Here is a 19,221-nt window from a genome sequence, read left to right as displayed (position 1 = left end):
GAAACAATTGGACTTGAAATCCAGGATTAAGCCTGCCTAAAATTCGATTATATCGCCATCTAGTTGGCTAATTCAGCGTACATGGAAATTGTGGGCCTGTTCATGGGGGGAGCTCATGTTGGGCTATCCTTTTCCTGCCGGAGCAAGCATTGGTGGCACTGCCATTCCATCAAGGTGTGTACTGGATAGTGGAGTAAGAACACGATTGGCTTCGTTGCTCAGCTTCCTCCATTTTGGCCCTTACTCTCTTTGGCCGTCCTGAGGCAAAATGGGCAGCTTACTGTCGACAATTATTGCTATTCTGCTGTGTTGTTCTGTGGCAAAATGGACAGCGTAATGCGTAATGTTAAACTGCATTACTCACTGCTCGTTCTCGTGCTCCTTATCATATTGTGCGAGAATCTCACCGAGATACATTGGCTAGTGGGATGATGTTCATCAGGCTCGTATACCAGCACGTTCAGCAGGCGATTGGAACAGAGCCCAAAAAATCTCTCTCACATGCTGAAAAGAGCTTGACACCCCCTTTGGTTATGGTTTTTCTAGTTTTTTTTTTTTAAACAAAAGCTTTCTAAGGGGCTGGTTTTTTTGCCTTAGTTTCTATTGATTTTTTGCTGGTTGAGGAAATAGTTGTGACTGAAATGAATTAATAGATGAGAAGTAGGTTGAGATGAGCTTTTATGGTTTTTGGTGCGTTAAGAAGCTAAAAATTTATTATAAAAGTCAACAAGCAAAATTCAACAGGTACAATCGCTTTCTCAGCCAACTAGAAGCTTTAAAGCCACAGCTTATATAAACGGGACCTTGGTAGAGCTCTGACTTTAATAATTTTTGGAGTTGAATATTCTTAGCTTCAGAAATTTATAAAGATGGAGCCATGAGATACTGAAGGCGTTTGGATGAGTTTTTTTTTAGTCTAAAGATGAATATTTAAACTATTTTATCTTAGCCTACACGTATAAGATTTGATACTGAGCTAGAAGCTTGAGGTCTGTCAAACAGGGTGTTAATATATCAGTGACGTTACCACAAGAAAATGATGCTGCGGGGATCATTAAATATGAAGAAGGATTTCATTTCAAAGGTATATGTGACGCTTTTCGGTAGAAGTAAATATGCCGATTCAAAGACCAGCATGAACGTGTGATGCAATTCTTAGTACAGTAAGAAAATCCATGTTAAAGTTACATAAACGAATGGAAAAGATATTTTGATTAATGATAACTTTTTTGTGTTATAGCCTATAATATTACACCCTGGTCTTCATTATTAATGGTAGGGTGGATATCTCTCCCCTCGAGTTTTTTATATTGTGCGTAATGGACTGCTTACTATTGACAATTATTGCCTTTGTGCTCTGTTGTTGGGAAAATTGACAACTTACTTGTTAACTACATTCTAAACTGCTCGATGCTGTGCTGCTTGTTATTCCGTGGAAAAATGGGCACCTTGCTGATTACTACTGCACGCCTTAAAATGATTTGTTCTTGTTCTTAGATGTTCTTTCCTTTCTCATGTGGACTATCGAACTGTACAGGTCGTTTTTTCTCGTCTCGCTGTCGTGTTAACAGGAAATAAGTCAAAATCAGACCACTGACGGAACTAATTGGGTGGAGAAAATGGGATGTCATGGTCTCATGGAAGGAAATGGTGCCGCTTCTGCCTGGGTGAAGCATGGATTGAAGGGTCAAGAGAAGGGGATCATTGTCGGCAAACACAGGGAAAGATTGATGAGAGTCTGGGACAGTAAAATGATACTATCTCCCACACATTCAGCTAGATTGACCGGGAGGAGGACGAACCGTTGGCTCGGTGGTTGGGTGGGTGGGATCGTGGGAGGCTGATCGCTCCACCCACCTGGGTTACCTGGGTGCGTCACCGGGGTTTAAATCCTCGAATAAGTTCCAACTCACACGTGTGTCGGCCATACGCCACAGTAATATGGTGATTTTTTAAAATATTAGTATAACTTGTAGACACCTGCATGTACTTATATCATCATACGTATGTATTCATATAACATCTACTGAAGACTGAAGATACAAAGCTTGAAGATTGACGAAGTCAGCACTGACGTCTTACTGTCGACCGATACATTGCCTACCACTAAAAGACAATTCTATCTGAGTCAGACATATAAGAAGCAAATGTAGATTTTAAGTCTTAGTAGATAAGAGGTACAATCACCTTTACTAACCATCTAAACCAAAGGTTAACTTAGCTCGTCACTTACATAGCTCATCAACGTGTATACATATAGTGTTTAGGTCTAGTATGCATACAGGGAGAGTGAATTGGTGTGGAGGTGTGGTGCGTGTTTGTCTTATTTACTACTCTATTAGTTTAAAAATAGTAGATGTATTTTTTTACACGGTTTCTAAAGTTAGATTTTGATGAAGATTTTCTTATAAAATATATTATTTATAGTTACAAAATATATATAGTCTAAATTTATTTTTATTATGAATCTAGTTGTATAATTTGTATATATTAGATATTCTTGTAATTTGATTAAATCTTAATCAAAGAATATAAAATTTGATTTTTTTTAAATACGTCTAGTACTACCTTACATCAGGAGCAGAGGATTAGGGTTCAAATCTTATAAGCTGCAGTCAAGGTCTTGTTTAAAATATGTGCGGTTTTGAACAAGTCCCTTCCAGTTGCTAGCAAAATCAGTTCACTATCCCAACCAATCTGAAGTGATCGTGTTTGTATAAAAAACCCCCGCTTAAGTGGGTTTTATTTTGGATTTTTCAAGGTTTGACAATGTAATATCTTGATCGATGAGCTTTAAGATGACTTTAGTATCTTCTGGATGTAGCTCGTTTGTTTTCTTATGCACTAATGTACTATTGATGACGTGTAAGGTACTAGCTGCCGGTGTTTCATTTGCCAGGCCTACATTGGGTGTCAAATCCAATCCTTTCAAGTGGAAAAGACGGTACCCCTCGTCTCAAACATGGTCAGATTAAACCAAGAGAATGACAGTGACCAAGCCGGCAAATACTGTGCTCATTTTCAGAAACACATGGAATCAGACACGTGTCGACTCTAGTTTGTTTATTACTTTTGATTCTTTAACTACTGTTAGAAGTAAAAATAAAAGTTAGAACAAACAAGATTTAGAATTGGTTTTTAAGAAATCAACTAAAACTGAGAAACTCGTTGAGAGATATTTTTATAAGAAATTATGTACTGAGAAATCAATAATTTATTGTAAAAACTAATAGTTTATTTTTAAAAGTAGCTTTTCAGATAAGTTAAAAACATAATCTTTATTAAAAAAAACTCTAAAACAGAAATCCAAACAAAGGATTATCTAGGAAGAGAGTTGAGAGTGTAGGTTAAAGTTTGTGGAGACTGAAACAGGATAGCAACCTTTTGACACTACGCGCGTGAAGTAGTGCGCAATTTACGCGAAGACAGTGAGATTCGAACCTCTATTACAGGATTCCATCGTAATCATCGGTAAACTTTTTGGCTTGTTCCAGTAGTTGTTAATTACCGTGTTAGGATGATTGATCTTTCCGCAACACCATAATTTTCTGTTCAAACAAGTGTTTGTCAAGAAACTGCAGAAGCGACTCCCCGACGGGTTCTAGTGTTCTACCATAGAGGCCAACGCAAAATAACAAGAAAAATGAAAAAACTAAATATCTTATTTTAGGAAGGAAAATGAAAATAGCTGATGGGCCTAAATTTAATCTAGTTAAAGACGTAAAACTCAATTTAGGCCCACATGACAGTACAACTCCCCTTCCACATAGTGGAATTTTTTACTTTTTAATCCTTTTGAGAAACATATTTTACAAATGGACTCTTTAGAAAAAATTGTCCAGAAATGAACTTTTCTCACGGCGATGTCGTAGGTCTATTGCACGTCGCCACCAGACTTACGCTGTTCATGGAATGTCATTGTCCTGCGCTATCTTCTTGCTGGGCTGGGCGATATGGCAGTTCAGATGTTCTTCAGGATGGTATGGGCTGGAGTTAGGCCGCTTGTTTATACTGTCTCCCATGCACTTCTTGCTTGCTGAGATAACAGTGCACTTAAAGAGGGAAGGTGCATACATACCTTTGTGCTTCGACTTGGGTATGTGCACCACGCGCACGTGTGTAGCTCAGTCGTAGATATGTATGCCAAGTGTGGCGTTATTGATGCAGCGCAGAGGCTCTTCAACTTGGCACCAACGAAGGACGTGGTGATGTCTACTGCAATTGTGTCAGGATTGGCTGCTTGTGGGAGGATTGCTGATGCGAAGCGGGTTTTTGATGGGATGGAACAGCACAATTTAGTATCCTGGAATTCTATGTTGACCGGTTATGTCAGTTCCATGGATCTGACTGGTGCTTTAGATTTGTTCCGACAGATGAGGTAGGAGATAAAGGATCTTGACGATGTTACGCTTGGTTCAGTGCTCAATGCCTGTACTGGGCTGCTTGACCTTGGTAAAGGTGAGGAGGTCCATGCTTTTGTTTCAAGTGTGGTTTGTTCAGTTAGCCCTTTCTGATGGATGCGCTTGTGAGGATGTATTCCAAATGCGGATGCCTGAGGAGTGCAGAACGGCTTCTTTTATTTGAGATGGGATCAGAAAGAGATAGATACTCCTGGAACTCATTGATCTCAGGTTACGAATGCCACTCCATGAGTGAAGCAGCTCTGCATGCTCTACGTGAGATGCAATCCAAAGCGAAACATATTTCTGCTTAAGCATGGGAAGCAGATTCATGCATACATGATCAGAAGCGGGTACGAGATTGATGATATACTGCGAAGTGCACTGGTTGACATGTACTCCAAGTGTAGGCTGTTTGATTATTCCATCAGGGTCTTTGAGGCTGGATTATCACATGACGTCGTCCTGTGTAATTTATGATCTTTGGATGTGCTTACAATGGTAAAGGTGAATATGGGCTTGAATTGTTTGATGAAATGCGGAAGCAGGGGATTAGGCCAGACTCTGTCACTTTACATGGTGCACTGGTTTCATGTATCTGTGAGGGGCATGAAGGGTCGGGAAGGAGTTATTTCACTCTGATGACTGATGAGTATAGCATCGTTCCTCGCGTCAAACGCTATGAATGCATGATAGAACTGTTGGGCAAGCATGGATACATGGTTGAGCTAGAGGATTTCGTGGAGCACATGCCATTTGAGCCAACAGCCGCAATGTGGCTCAGGATCTTCGATTGCTGCAGGGAATATGGGAACAGAAAATTAGGGGAGAGGGCTGCGCAGCGCATTAATGATAGTAATCCCCTGACTCCAGTTAGATTTGAGTCCATCCCTGACTACGAATGCAGTGATGGTGATAATGCAGAGTCCATGTCATTCAGCTCGGGCGGACAAAACTGGTGAGCCATGGGATTGATTTTTAGTTGGCTTAAAAAAGATCAATCTGTTAAAAGGGACAAAATTGAAAAGGATCAGCATTGAGAAGACCCTGCCATGATGAGGATTCAGGCTGAACGCTGAGCTCATATACAATTGTCTGATAACTGATGTTGGATTGTGATTCGAATTTTTGTTAGGTCAGATAAGGGATGTTTTCGGTCTATATTTTGAAACAGTCCGTATTAGACTCGAGTCGTATGTGTCCACCTTTATAAATATATCTTGTAAACTGCAAGGAGAGTCAAGACGTTCATTGTAATCTCCTGCGTTGTACATATCCCTGATATAGTGAAGGTCGTCGATTGGCGCCCGTGGTTTTTTTCCGTAAAAGTTTTTTACGGTTCGATCCTATCGTGCTTTATTTCTATCAAGTGGTATCAGAGCCGGATTGTATACACGAGAATATGAGAAAAAAAGAGATCTATTCCCGTCAGTCTTCTTCGTGTTCGTTGTCGCCGCTCGTTTCGTCGATTCGTCGACCTTGTCCGTCGCCAGTTTCTTCACGCCCCGGTCCGTGCCGATCCATCTGCGACGCCCAGTTTGGATCACGAGGCCTTCACGTGCGTCCTGCCACCAAAGATTCCACCGAAGCCGTGCGTGCCTCAGCCTATCAGATTGGATCGGTCTCAGGGGGCATCACCTGGTTTTCTGCGCTGCTGCTGGACACCTACCGATCAACGTCGAGTTCCGATCTGCTACTGTTGCACGCAACTGTACTTACGAGTTCAAGCACGTCTCTGCGCATCAGCACTTGAGGTTATTCATGTGTTATTCGTGAGCTGGTAGTCACACGGAGCACCCAGCCGTGACCTCTCACGTGAAAGAAAAAAAAGGAGACGTTCAAGTCCCGAGGAGCACCCAACCGTGACCTCTCACGTGAAGAAAAGAAAAAAAGAGAGAGGTTCAAGTCCCGAGGACACCAAGGCCTACTCTCTCATGTGAAAAGTCAAAACTTGGCATCTTTGCTAGGTGCACCCGAGGAAGTCTACCAGGAGCTTTGCTGTTTCATTGCTGCACGTACACAAAGTGTACCAGGGCTTCTGCAGTTTTGCTTCGTGCACACAGGGCTGTACCAGAGGGGCTGCAAGCTATTTTGTTCCTAATTATTCTTCGTCATGGCTTCTATGAAATGTGATATTTCGCTGCTAGATCATGATACAAGGTTTTTCTCTATAGCAAGTAAAGATGCGGGCTATTCTTGCGTACACTGATCTGGATGATGCGCTTGATAATTTTGGAAATAAGGATAAAAAGTTTTGGTCTGATGAAGAAAAGAAAAAGGATCGTAAGGCTTTGTAACAAATTCATCTTCATTTATCAAATAATATTTTGCAGGAGGTTTTGCAGGAGAAAACCGCTGCTGCTTTATGGGTAAAGCTGGAATCGATCTGCATGTCCAAGGATCTAATTAGTAAGATGCATCTGAAGATGAAGTTGTTCACGCACAAATTACAGAAGGGTGGTTCTGTGTTGAATCATCTTTCGGACTTTAAGGAGATCGTTGCTGACCTATAGTCTATGGAGGTAAAATATGATGATGAAGATTTGAGTCTTATTCTTTTGTGCTCATTACCCAGTTCTTTTGCAAACTTCAGAGATACCATATTATACAGTCATAATACACTAACTTTGAAATAAGTTTATGAGGCCTTGCATGCCAAGGAAAAGATGAAACAGATGGTGTCTACTGATGGCTCTACTTCCAATGGAGAAGGTTTGATTGTGCGTGGCAGGAGAAAGGAAAAGAATTTGCATAATAACCAAAGAGATAAAAGTTTGAATGGTTACAGGGGTCGTTCAAAGTCCAGAGGCAAACAAAAATTATGCAGGTATTGCAAGAAAAATAATCATGACATATCTGAATGTTACAAGTTGAAGAATAAAGAAAAGAGAAAAGGTAAATCTATTGAAGAAGGTAAAGCATCTATTGCTGCTTCTGATAATAGTTCTGATGGAGAGACTCTCGTTGCTTTTGCTAGATGTGCTAGTAGTGGTGATGAATGGATTATTGACTCTGCTGCGTCTTTTCATATATGCATACATAGAGATTGGTTCACCACTTATAATTTTGTTCAAGATGTTGTTTGTGTTAGGATGGGTGATGATAACCAACGTCCAATTGTTAGAATTAGATCAATTATGATAAAGATGCATGATAGCATTGTTAGAACCTTGACAGATGTGAGGCACGTTCTAGGTATGAAAAGGAATCTTATATCTTTGAGTACTCTTGATAATAAAGGGTATGATTGGTCAGGTGAAGATGGTATTTTGAAGGTGAAAAAATGTTCCCTTATTATAATGAAAGGTGATTTAAAGTCTGTCAATTTATATCATCTCCGAGGCACTACAATCACAGGTGATGCCGCTGTAAGTTCACATTCAGTATCAGATTCTGATGCTACTAATCTTTGGCATATGCGCCTTGAGCATATGAGTGAACTTGGTTTGGCAGAATTGAGTAAGAGAGGTCTTCTTGATGGGCATAGTATCGACAAGCTAAAATTTTATGAGCATTGTATTTTTGGCAAGCATAAGAGTGTGAATTCAACACTTCGGTTTATACAACAGAAGGTATTCTTGATTATGTGCATTCTGATTTATGGAGACCATCTTGTAGGTCTTCACTAGGTGGTTCTCATTATTGATGATTACTCGAGAAAAGTTTGGCCTTATTTTTTGAAGCATAAATTAGAAGCATTTAAAGCATTTAAAGAGTGGAAGGTTATGGTTGAAAGGCAAACTGAAAAGAAGGTAAAGAAGCTTCGCACTGATAATAGGATGGAATTCTGTTCTGATGAATTTGATTCATATTGTAAGTCTGAAGGTATTGTGAGACACTACACTGTTCCTGGTACTCTACAACAAAATGGTGTAGCTGAACGTATGAACAGAACTATCATCTCGAGGGCTCGTTGCATGTTGTCTAATGCAGGTATGCATAGACGTTTTTAGGCTGAAGTTGCTTCCACTGCTTGCTATCTTATTAATCGATCACCCAATATTGTCATTGATAAGAAAACTCTAATTGAGGTATGGTCTGGTTCTCCAGCTATTTATTCAAAATTGAGAGTTTTTTGTTGTCCTGCTTATGCCCACGTTGATAATGGTAAATTAGAGCCTAGAGCTGTTAAGTGCATCTTTCTTAGTTATAAATCTGGTGTTAAAGGTTATAAATTGTGGAATCCTGCAACACAAAAGGTGATGATTAGCAGGAATATTGTCTTTAATGAATCTGCTATGTTGCCAAATGCTCCTGTTTAGAGTCAGCAGAGTTCTATCTTGCAGGCGGAGCATTTTATTAATACAGAAAGTACGTCAGATACCATTGTCCAAGATACACTTATTGCTGAAAATTTATTTATTGATCATGATTCATCTAGTGCTCCACATTCTTCATCAGTTGTGCAGCCTACACAACATTCTATTGCAGTTGATAGGTCTAGAAGGCAAATTAATCCACCCAAGAGGTTAATTGAGGTGTGTAATATTGCTGCTTATGCTCTGAGTTGTGCAGAAGAAGTTGAAGGTAATGCAAAACCTTCTAATTATAATGAGGCTATTACTTCTGCTGATTGTAATAATTGGATGACTGCAATGCAAAATGAGATGGAGTCACTTGAAAAGAATGGTACTTGAGATTTAGTCAAATTGCCAAAAGAGAAGAAGTATGTTCGTTGCAAGTGGATTTTCAAAAGAAAGAAGGGTATTTCTCCTAATGAAGCAGCAAGGTATAAAACAAGGTTAGTTGCTAAAGGTTATAACCAGATTTCAGGTATTGATTATAATGACGTCTTCTCCCCTGTTGTGAATCATAGTTCTATTCGCACTTTACTCAATATTGTTGCTATGCATGATAATGAACTTGAGCAATTAGATGTTAAAACTGTATTTTTACATGGGGAGTTAGATGAAGATATTTATATGGATCAACCTGAAGGCTTTGTTATTTCTGGAAAAAAAAAGACTTTATCTGTAAATTAAAGAAATCTCTTTATGGTTTAAAGCAGTCTCCTAGAGAGTGGTACAAGAGGTTTGACTCTTTTATGCTCTCTAATGGTTTTAAGCGTTCTGATTATAATAGCTGTGTCTATTTGAAGATTGTTAATTGTTCAACTATTTATTTGCTTCTCTATATTGATGATATGTTGATTGCTGCAAAGGATAAATCAGAAATAGCCAAATTGAAATTACAGTTGAGTAATGAATTTGAGATGAAGGATTTAGGTGCAGCAAAGAAAATTCTTGGCATGGAGATCATTAGAGACAGGAAAGCTAGCAAGTTATATCTTAGTCAGCAAGGTTATATTGAGAAGGTCATTCGTCGTTTCAATATGCATGATGCAAAACCAGTGAGTACTCCATTAGCTGCTCATTTCAAATTATCTTCAGCGTTATGTCCTGAGTCAGAGTATAAGTACATGTCTAGAGTTCCATATTCTAGTGCAGTTGGTTCACTTATGTATGCCATGATCTACTCTCGTCCTGATTTATCTCATGCACTGAGTGTTATTAGTAGATTCATGGCTAATCCTGGCAAAGAGCATTGAAAAGCTGTTCAGTGGATTTTCAGATATTTGCGTGGTACTTCTAGTGCTTGTTTGCAGTTTGAAAAATCTGGAGATGGACTTGTTGGTTATGTCGACTCAGATTATGCTGGTGATTTGGATAAGAGGAGATATCTTACAGGTTATGTTTTCATCGTTGGTGGTTGTGTTGTTAGTTGGAAAGCTTGTTTGCAGGCTACTGTTGCTTTATCAACTACTAAAGCTGAATATATGGTTATTTCTGAAGCATGCAAAGAAACTGTTTGGTTGAGAGGTTTGTACAATAAGTTTTGTGAAGATAATTCTTGCATTAATATATTCTGTGATAGTCAGAGTGCTATTTGCCTTACAAAAAATCAAATGTTTCATGAAAGAACAAAGCACATTGATGTGAGGTATTATTATATTCAAGATGTCATTACTCAAGGTGATATTAAAATATGCACGATAAGCACTCATGATAATCCTGCTGATATGATGACAAAGCCAGTTCCTACTACTAAATTTGAGCTATGATCAAGTTTAGTTGATGTTATAGTTTGAGTCCTAGAGATTTTTGGTGTCGGTGATATTTATTATTAAAGGGAGTTTATTGATTATTATTTATTTGCTACAAGATGAAATTCGTTTCAAGGTGGAGTTTGTTGGATTGTGATCCGAATTCTTGTTAGGGCAGATAAGGGACGTCTTCGGTCTATATTCTGGAACAGTCCGTATTAGACTCGAGTCGTATGTATTCACCCTTATAAATGTATCTTGTAAACTGCAAGGAGAGCTAAGACGCTTATTGTAATTCCCTGCGTTATACACATCCTTGATATAGTGAAAATCGTCGATTGACGCCTATCTGATCCTCTCATGTTTTATTTCTATCAACTGATACTATCAAGACCCCATGCTTCCTATGCTGGCTGGTGGGTTTGAATTGGGGCACGATGTGGCTAACAGGTGTACAATCTCATAGATTGAATTGCCCGATTGCAGACTTCACATGCAGCAACTCATCTGCATCTCAAGTAAAGACTATCGCGCTCCAGCTGAAGTTTGCTCTATGTAGTCTTGCCTCTGTTTAGTTTTAATAGTTGCTCTACAATCATAACTCTTGGAGAGCAACTGGTAAGCCTTCAGCGGTAGGAAGATGCCGAGGCAGCTGTTTTAAGCCTTGCTGTTTTTTGTTTCCTCCTCGCTTCCTAACTACAGTTGGCTCCGGGCATCTGGTGACCTGACTGTCAAGTGTAAATACCTTTGCTCCCTTTGTAGAAAGAGTAATTGCTGTCCGAACGCGGAATCTCTGGATTAGCTAAAGCCTAATGCAGAATATTAAGTTGAATGATTAGAATGATAAAACTGGTAGGATGCTTGATGACAAGAAACATTCTCTGTTCAATTATTTTTACAATCATTTGAAAATGAAGCAACAGGTGTGATGCTTTCATAAGCACATTTGGAAAATGAAAACTCCTGAATGTTCACATTTTATTTTGAAGATGTTGCTGACGAAGAGTATTAGTGTCCTAACATAAGATGTGTCAAGCTCCATCTGATGTTCATCCCTCATCATATGACAGCCACATATCTTGTTCCTCCTGCCGCTCTGTTACTTTTTTTTTTTTTAATTATGCCGCTCTGTTTCTCTCTCGCTTTAGCTCTCAGGATCGCAATTCGCAACCGATCCTGGCCGTTCATTCTGTCTTGGGCACCAGGAGATTAGTCCAACCCGCGCGCCATCTGGTGGCATGGCGCGACACCACCACCACAGCCACCACCTCGTCGCGCACCTCCGCGGCTCCGCGCCGCTCGCCGACCTCCTCCGCTCCGCTCCCACGCTCCCTGCTGCCCGCGCCACGCACGCGCGCGCGCTCAAGTCGTCTTGCTTCGGCGAAACCTTCCTGCTCAACACCCTCGTCTCCACCTACGCGCGGCTCGGCCGACTCCGCGACGCCCGCAGGGTGTTCGACGGGATACCCCGCCCCAACACTTTCTCCCACAATGCGCTCCTCTCCGCCTACGCGCGCCTGGGACGCCCTGACGACGCGCGCGCGCTCTTCGAGGCCATCCCCGACCCGGACCAGTGCTCCTACAACGCCGTCGTCGCGGCGCTCGCGCGGCACGGGCGCGGCGGGGACGCGCTCTGCTTCCTGGCCGCCATGCACGCCGACGACTTCGTGCTCAACGCCTACTCCTTCGCCAGCTCCCTGAGCGCCTGTGCCACTGAGAAGGATTACAGGGCCGGGGAGCAGGTGCACGGCCTCGTCTCCAAGTCGCCGCATGCAGAGGACGTGCACATTGGGAGCGCGCTTGTGGACATGTACGCCAAGTGCGAGCGGCCGGAGGAGGCACGTAGGGTGTTCGACGCAATGCCGGAGCGGAATGTTGTTTCCTGGAACAGCTTGATCACTTGCTATGAGCAGAACGGGCCAGTGGGAGAGGCTCTTGTGCTGTTTGTCGAGATGATGGATGCTGGTCTCGTTCCGGATGAAGTGACGTTCGCAAGTGTCATGAGCGCGTGTGCGGGCCTCGCCGCGGAGAGGGAAGGACGGCAGGTCCATGCTCGTGTGGTGAAGTGTGACAGGTTTAGGGAGGACATGGTGCTGAACAATGCTTTGGTGGACATGTATGCAAAGTGTGGGAAGACATGGGAAGCAAGGTGTGTCTTTGATTGCATGGCTTCCAGGAGTATTGTCTCGGAAACATCCATGCTCACTGGGTATGCAAAGTCTGCGAATGTGGAAGATGCTCAGGTGGTGTTCTGGCAGATGGTCGAGAAGAATGTCATTGCTTGGAATGTGCTCATTGCAGCGTATGCACAGAATGGTGAGGAGGAAGAAGCGCTTAGGCTCTTTGTCAGGCTGAAAAGAGAGTCAGTTTGGCCAACACATTACACTTATGGCAACATCCTTAACGCCTGTGGGAACCTTGCTGATCTTCAGCTTGGTCAGCAAGCTCATGCGCATGTCCTGAAAGAAGGTTTTCGCTTTGACTTTGGGCCGGAGTCTGATGTATTTGTTGGGAACTCTCTTGTAGACATGTACCTGAAGGCAGGTTCCATTGATGATGGTGCGAGGGTGTTTGAGAGAATGGCAGCCAGAGATAATGTTTCGTGGAATGCAATGATTGTTGGTTATGCGCAAAATGGCCGTGCAAAAGATGCACTACATCTTTTTGAGAGAATGCTGTGCAGCAAAGAGAGCCCAGACTCTGTCACCATGATAGGGGTTTTATCAGCTTGTGGCCATTCTGGATTGGTTGAGGAGGGCCGGAGATACTTTCATTCCATGACTGAGGATCATGGGATAACTCCATCCCGAGATCACCACACATGCATGATTGACTTGCTCGGTCGCGCTGGCCATCTGAAAGAAGTTGAGGAGCTCATAAAGAACATGCCAATGGAGCCTGACTCTGTGCTCTGGGCTTCTCTGCTAGGTGCTTGCAGGCTGCATAAGAACGTTGAGATGGGGGAATGGGCAGCTGGGAAATTGTTTGAGCTTGATCCTGAGAACTCTGGACCCTACGTTCTTCTCTCCAATATGTACGCTGAGATGGGAAAATGGGCAGATGTTTTTAGAGTGAGAAGATCCATGAAAGACAGGGGTGTCAGCAAGCAGCCCGGCTGTAGTTGGATTGAGATAGGCAGGAAAGTGAATGTGTTTCTCGCACGAGATAATCGACATCCGAGCAGGAACGAGATATGTGATACCTTAAGAATCATTCAAATGGAGATGAGCAGGATAAATGTAGACGCCGAAATTCTTGATGGCACGATTGATTACTGCCTCTGAAACACCGACACGCCTCTTTACTGCAACACCCGCATCGCGTACCATGTCCAATACGGACATGGCGCCGATATGGCACCGATACGTATCGGAGGAGCATCGCATAATTACAGAATAAAAATAAATACTTTGCATTTTAGATACGGCTGGGATTTGGTTGGGACACGACCTGGCCCACGACAGGCGCTACATGACCCCCGCACTATGTCATCAACGTCGCCTACGCCTCCACCAGAGCGACACGCAGCAGGTCGATGCCGCTCCACCAAAGCGATGCCGCCTCACGCCGGCCGCTTGAGATGGACGCTGGCCGGCAACAGATCGACGTCGCCCTGCGCCGGTCGCCTGAGATGGATGCTGGCACTTAGCAGACCCCCCCCCCCCCCAACGTCGGCCGCCTGATGATGATGTTGTTCTTCCTTCTCCCTGCCTTGGCTGTGTCTTTGGGCGGAGGTGGTCCAGAACGGCCGGTTGACGGTGACCTTCCTCGTCGGCGGATCTTGGCGCGGACAGGGCAGCATCTCTAGCGAGCTGTGAACGAAGAAGAAGGGCGACGAGGCTACGGTGAGGTGCGTCAAGAAGTGGAGCAGCTGTGGGTGAAAGGATTCGTAGGGTGCTCACCGGGCTTCACAGATTTGGTCGGTGGATGGGGTTCGGCCCGGCTTGCCGGCGGCGGAGAAGGACGAGCGCGTGCAGGAGCTCAACCGACAGGGAAGCAACGATACTTGACAGAGGAGCTCGTGTCTGGGTCCTAGAGGTGGATTTGGTCGCCCAAGTAGCAGCGAGGGCGAGCAGCTGCTGCTGCTTGCTTGCACGCAGTTGAGCAGAGCAACTGGAGAGGGAGAGTACACGGTAATTCATCCTCTTCAATTCAATTTTATACAACTGACCTACTGCAGCCTGCAATTCAGCTAATTTTTTTTATCAATTATCATTCATGAATCAAGTATTCAAGTATATTTTTTTACATAAGCAAATGTGCTGATCTGATCAAGTGATGATGCTACTTGTTTGGCCAGATAAATGCCAATGCCAACGCCAATTATCAAGTTATTCATCTAATGGATTGAAGTGATCATGCTACTTGCTGATATGTAGAATTGAAGAAGTAAGAATGGTCTTACAGTTACAACTATATTTACATTTTTTAGTTTTGCAACTTAAATTTTACATATATATATATAATAATTTATTATTATTATTATTATTAATATTAAAGTACATAGCCGCACTACGATATCGGTTATTTTGGAAGAATGCCGCACCGCGGTGTCCGATACGTGTCGTGTCCAATAAGCGTGTCGGTATCTGTGTACTCTAGATTACTGCTATGAATCCTGTGGCTAGAAGGTCAGAACTCAGATGCATTTTGTAGGTTGAAAGATCATGGATCATGCGTGGCTTGGGAGCAAAATCTGCAAGTGGAAGATTTCTATCGTACTGAGCATATATGACAGCTGAATTCTGATACTAGAATTTCTAAACAAAAGGCCATCAGTTATCAGCTCTTATTGGTTGTGCGCTGCGAGGCAGTACTGTTTGAAGTTTACAACTGAAGTTAAGTCGTTTACTAACTGAAGCAAAAAAGATGAAGGAAAAAGACTCGCGGATGTCTTCTGTAAGCAAAGTTCAGGAACATGGAGTTGAAGAGAAGCTAGCAAACAAGTCCCCGATTGGCCCATTGACTTCCTCGAGATCCCTGCAAGTGAAACACATCTCCGCGCTCTCACTTATATTAGCTCGGGTCAGCTGGTCTCTGCTCCCGAGTGGAGATCCTGAGAGGCTCCGTTAGTTCCAGCTTAAGCAATGGCCGTCTCCCTTGTGCTCCCGTTCGCCGTCCTCCTCCTCTTCTCCGGCCCAGCCATGGCAGAGGTGGAGGCTGCCGCAGAGCTGGAGGAGGTGGTCCTGACGCTGGATGCGAGCAACTTTTCAGAGGTGGTGTCCAAGCACCAGTTCATCGTCGTCGAGTTCTACGCGCCATGGTACGTACAGTTCATTAAGCAGTTAAGCAGCTGTGCTCTGTCTCAACCAAGGTTTACATTATTGGTAAATAGAATTTACCTGAGGTCACCGATAAACACGATTTATCAGAAATATCGGACAAAATTCAAACAAACTCATACAAAATTCAAACAAAATGTTGGTAAACACGGTACATTTTTTTTCTACCGGTGTCCGACGGTAGAGCGAGAAACTAAGTTCACCGTCGATTTTTCGCCGAAAAAGTTTCCCTGATCTCAAACAGCCGAACAGTGGCTAACTGGCAACTAACCCGCAGGTGTGGCCACTGCAAGCAACTCGCCCCAGAGGTAATAACCCATTGCTTTCCTTCACGTGGCACGATTGCCCCGGCGGATGCAGCGCGAGACGTGCGTTTAACTTGTTTGTCCGTGTCCGCGATGGCCATGCATGCAGTACGAGAGGGCAGCTGCCGTTCTGCGAAAGAACAGCCCGCCGGCGGTGCTCGCGAAGGTGGACGCGCACGACGAGCGGAACAAGGAGCTCAAGGACAGGTATCAGGTGCACGCGTACCCCACCATCAAGATCATCGAGAACGGCGGGAGCGACGTGCGCGGCTACGGCGGTCCGAGGGACGCAGACGGAATCGTGGAGTACCTCAAGAAACAGGTCGGCCCGGCTTCCATCGGGCTCAGGTCGGCGGAGGAGGCCGCCCGTTCCGTCGGCGACAAGGGGGTGGTCCTTGTAGGTTTCACAATTGTTATGCGTGCCTCATGTTTCTCGAGTACCGTGGGAGAGTGATGGATGTGAATGCGATGAACTTTTTGTTGCAGGTGGGAGTTTTCCCCGAGTTTGCTGGTGTCGAGTATGAGAATTTTATGACCGTGGCGAAGAAGAAGCGGTCGGACTACGATTTCTTCCACACGTCGGACGCAGGCATTCTACCACGTGGTGAACAGGCCGTCAAGGGCCCTCTTGTTCGTCTCTTTAAACCATTCGACGAGCTCTTTGTGGATTCGCGGGTATATACCTTTATCGTGTGATAAATTATTCGATGCTGGGTTCATGCCTGAGTACCGCACTAGCACTAACACACTAGTCTTGATCTTTGTCAGGATTTTGACAAGGACGCTCTTGAAAAATTCATTGAGGTGTCTGGTTTCCCTACTGTAGTTACCTTCGATTCTGATTCATCCAACCACAAGTTTCTTGAGAGATACTACAGCATTCCTAGTGCCAAAGTGAGTACAGGCAATTTCTGTTACGTTCTGTTCGTTCCCTTCAAAATTGAGTATGAACTGTGTATGTTGGATGGAAGAGTGAACGTTTCGGTAATTCCTTTACATCTGCATAAGCATTAGTTATGCTATCCACATTGGACTGGCATTTCTGGTTGCATGACTGCATCGAATTTCCCTATTCATTTGCAAATCCCTGTTTTTATCCTTTGAATGTACGACCATAATATTTTCTTGTCTGACGAAATATTGTCATTTGGAACATGGTCGGACAGGCAATGCTTTTCTTGCACTTCAGCGACGACAGAATTGAGGTCTTCAAGAGCCAGATTCATGAAGCAGCCAGGCAATTCAGTGCTAATAACATAAGTTTTCTAATTGGTGACGTTGAAGCCGCTGACCGTACCTTCCAGGTTGTTGTTTTTTACTTTACATCAGCATTTGTTTCTAAAGAGCTCATACGACTACTTGCCTTACAAGCTTCGTTGCAAATCCTTTCAGTATTTTGGGCTCAGAGAGAATGATGTTCCCCTCCTCTTCATGATAGCAAAAGGCGGAAAATATCTCAATCCGACTATTGACCCTGATCAAATCATACCCTGGATAAAGCAGTACATAGTTGAGGCCTTTTCTACTTCACTGTGTTGTTTAGCTACTAAGCTGTTTCAGAGTACTTTACTGAAAAAAAAATTCTTGCTGAATGGAGTTCTGTCCTGTTTTTGCTCATTGTAGTATGGCAACTTGGCACCTTATGTTAAGTCAGAACCAATCCCCAAGGTGAATGACCAACCTGTAAAGGTCGTCGTGGCTGACAATCTTGATGACATTGTTTTCAACTCTGGCAAAAATGGTTGGTTCATATTTCAGTCACATTTCGTATTTAACTTGTTTTATGAATTCACGCATGGCGTTAATTTTTTTCACAGTTCTGCTCGAGTTTTATGCGCCTTGGTGTGGCCATTGTCGGAAGCTTGCCCCGATCTTGGAGGAAGTTGCAGTCTCGTTGCAAGACGACGAAGACATTGTCATTGCGAAGATGGTAGCCCATTTTCATTTGATGATTGATCATTTTTTTTTCCATTGTATGGTATGATCGTACTTCTGTCAGGCATTACACACGTTTTCATTCCTTTGGTTTTCTTAGGATGGCACTGCCAACGATATCCCTACAGACTTCGCGGTCGAGAGATATCCCACAATCTACTTCTATTCAACCACCGGAAACCTCTTGTCGTACAACGGCGGGAGAGCGGCCGACGACATCATCGGTTTCATCAAGAAGAACAAGGGCCCCAACGCTAGTGCGGCTGCTGCAGCCGACGAAATGACCCAGATGGGTGCCGGTGCTGCAGAAGAGGTCACATCTTCATCCTCGTCAGCCTCTGTTAACGACGAACTCTAATCATGACGCGGTATGCACTCTTTTTGTTGACCAATAACTTCTGCATTTTGTTATGTGCCTTGACGCCGTATGCACCCTTTTTGTTGACCAATAACTTCTGCATTTTGTTATGTGCCTTGCTTTGTGAATCCAATTCTTAGAGGCATCTCTGTTCTGCAGTAAACCGAGGAGCACTATGCTACAGAGTGCAGGCTACAGAATGTTCAGGGCAGTTGTTCAGATCAATCGTTCAATAGGAAGATGCATACAAGATTCAGATAAAAGAAGTTCTTGCAAATCATACTTGATTTCCGCAGGTTTATGACGGCCATGCCGTGTTATAGGTTGTCAAATTGTCGTTGTGTTACACATTCTAAGGTCAGTAGTAATTGAAATTTACTGTCATAACGTTACTGAATTGAATAAGGTCACTGTGGTCCCTGTCGTTTTTCATGCCGCAACGCGGCCTCTGAATAATGATATATTGTTTCACAATGAGGAATGCAATTAAGTAGAAGAATTTGCCAAATTTTTTTTTTTTGCGAGAATAGCTGCTTTATCGCTATTAGCCTACTATTACTGTTATCTTCAGCGTGCGATGATTGATCTCCTACGAGTCATTTTTTTTAAGTAAATATCAAAACTTACATCTATTTTAACAAATGCTACATACGTTGTAACTTTTGAGGGCATATTTTAAAAAATATAACTATTTTGACACTATATGTACAAAACAACTTCGTCACCACATCTGTTATTGATGTCTGGGCCCATTCATCAGCCTCAGTGGCATTTTGATTGACATCAAGTTATCATTGACAACAGCAATCTAACGTTGCCGTTTACTTACAATTACATGTTCACCTTTAGATAAGGTATTAGTTAATCGTCGTGACAACTAAAATATTACATCTAACTA

At 43.0% G+C, this 19,221-nt stretch overlaps 2 protein-coding genes and 1 pseudogene across 3 annotated transcripts; all 3 read left to right on the top strand.

Moving 5' to 3' along the window:
• The first annotated feature begins 81 nt into the window (after positions 1-81).
• Positions 82-5,362, top strand: LOC133889479 (pentatricopeptide repeat-containing protein At3g26540-like; annotated as a pseudogene).
• Positions 5,363-10,880: 5,518 nt separating this feature from the next.
• Positions 10,881-13,731, top strand: LOC133889478 (pentatricopeptide repeat-containing protein At2g13600-like). Its single transcript, XM_062329984.1, has 2 exons — positions 10,881-10,961; positions 11,592-13,731. The coding sequence occupies exons 1-2, from the start codon at positions 10,881-10,883 to the stop codon at positions 13,725-13,727; spliced, it is 2,217 nt and encodes a 738-aa protein (XP_062185968.1). The 3' UTR covers positions 13,728-13,731.
• Positions 13,732-13,842: 111 nt separating this feature from the next.
• Positions 13,843-18,822, top strand: LOC133888699 (protein disulfide isomerase-like 1-2). Of its 2 annotated transcripts, XM_062329034.1 has the most exons (13): positions 13,843-14,576; positions 14,744-14,832; positions 15,100-15,706; positions 16,003-16,033; positions 16,140-16,427; positions 16,517-16,705; positions 16,799-16,924; positions 17,197-17,334; positions 17,423-17,539; positions 17,654-17,771; positions 17,848-17,960; positions 18,066-18,333; positions 18,483-18,822. In XM_062329034.1, exons 3-12 carry the CDS (start codon positions 15,531-15,533, stop codon positions 18,321-18,323), a joined length of 1,554 nt encoding a protein of 517 aa, XP_062185018.1. In that variant the 5' UTR covers positions 13,843-14,576; positions 14,744-14,832; positions 15,100-15,530; the 3' UTR covers positions 18,324-18,333; positions 18,483-18,822. The 2 variants fall into 2 exon arrangements, with proteins under 2 accessions (XP_062185018.1, XP_062185019.1); XM_062329035.1 differs by lacking the exon at positions 14,744-14,832.
• Positions 18,823-19,221: the final 399 nt, after the last annotated feature.

The sequence above is a fragment of the Phragmites australis genome, chromosome 13 (genome assembly GCF_958298935.1).
Source record: "Phragmites australis chromosome 13, lpPhrAust1.1, whole genome shotgun sequence".
Classification (NCBI taxonomy): Eukaryota; Viridiplantae; Streptophyta; class Magnoliopsida; order Poales; family Poaceae; genus Phragmites; species Phragmites australis.
The sequence above is the reverse complement of the archived record's forward strand: the minus strand, read 5'-3'. Positions and strand labels throughout refer to the sequence as shown.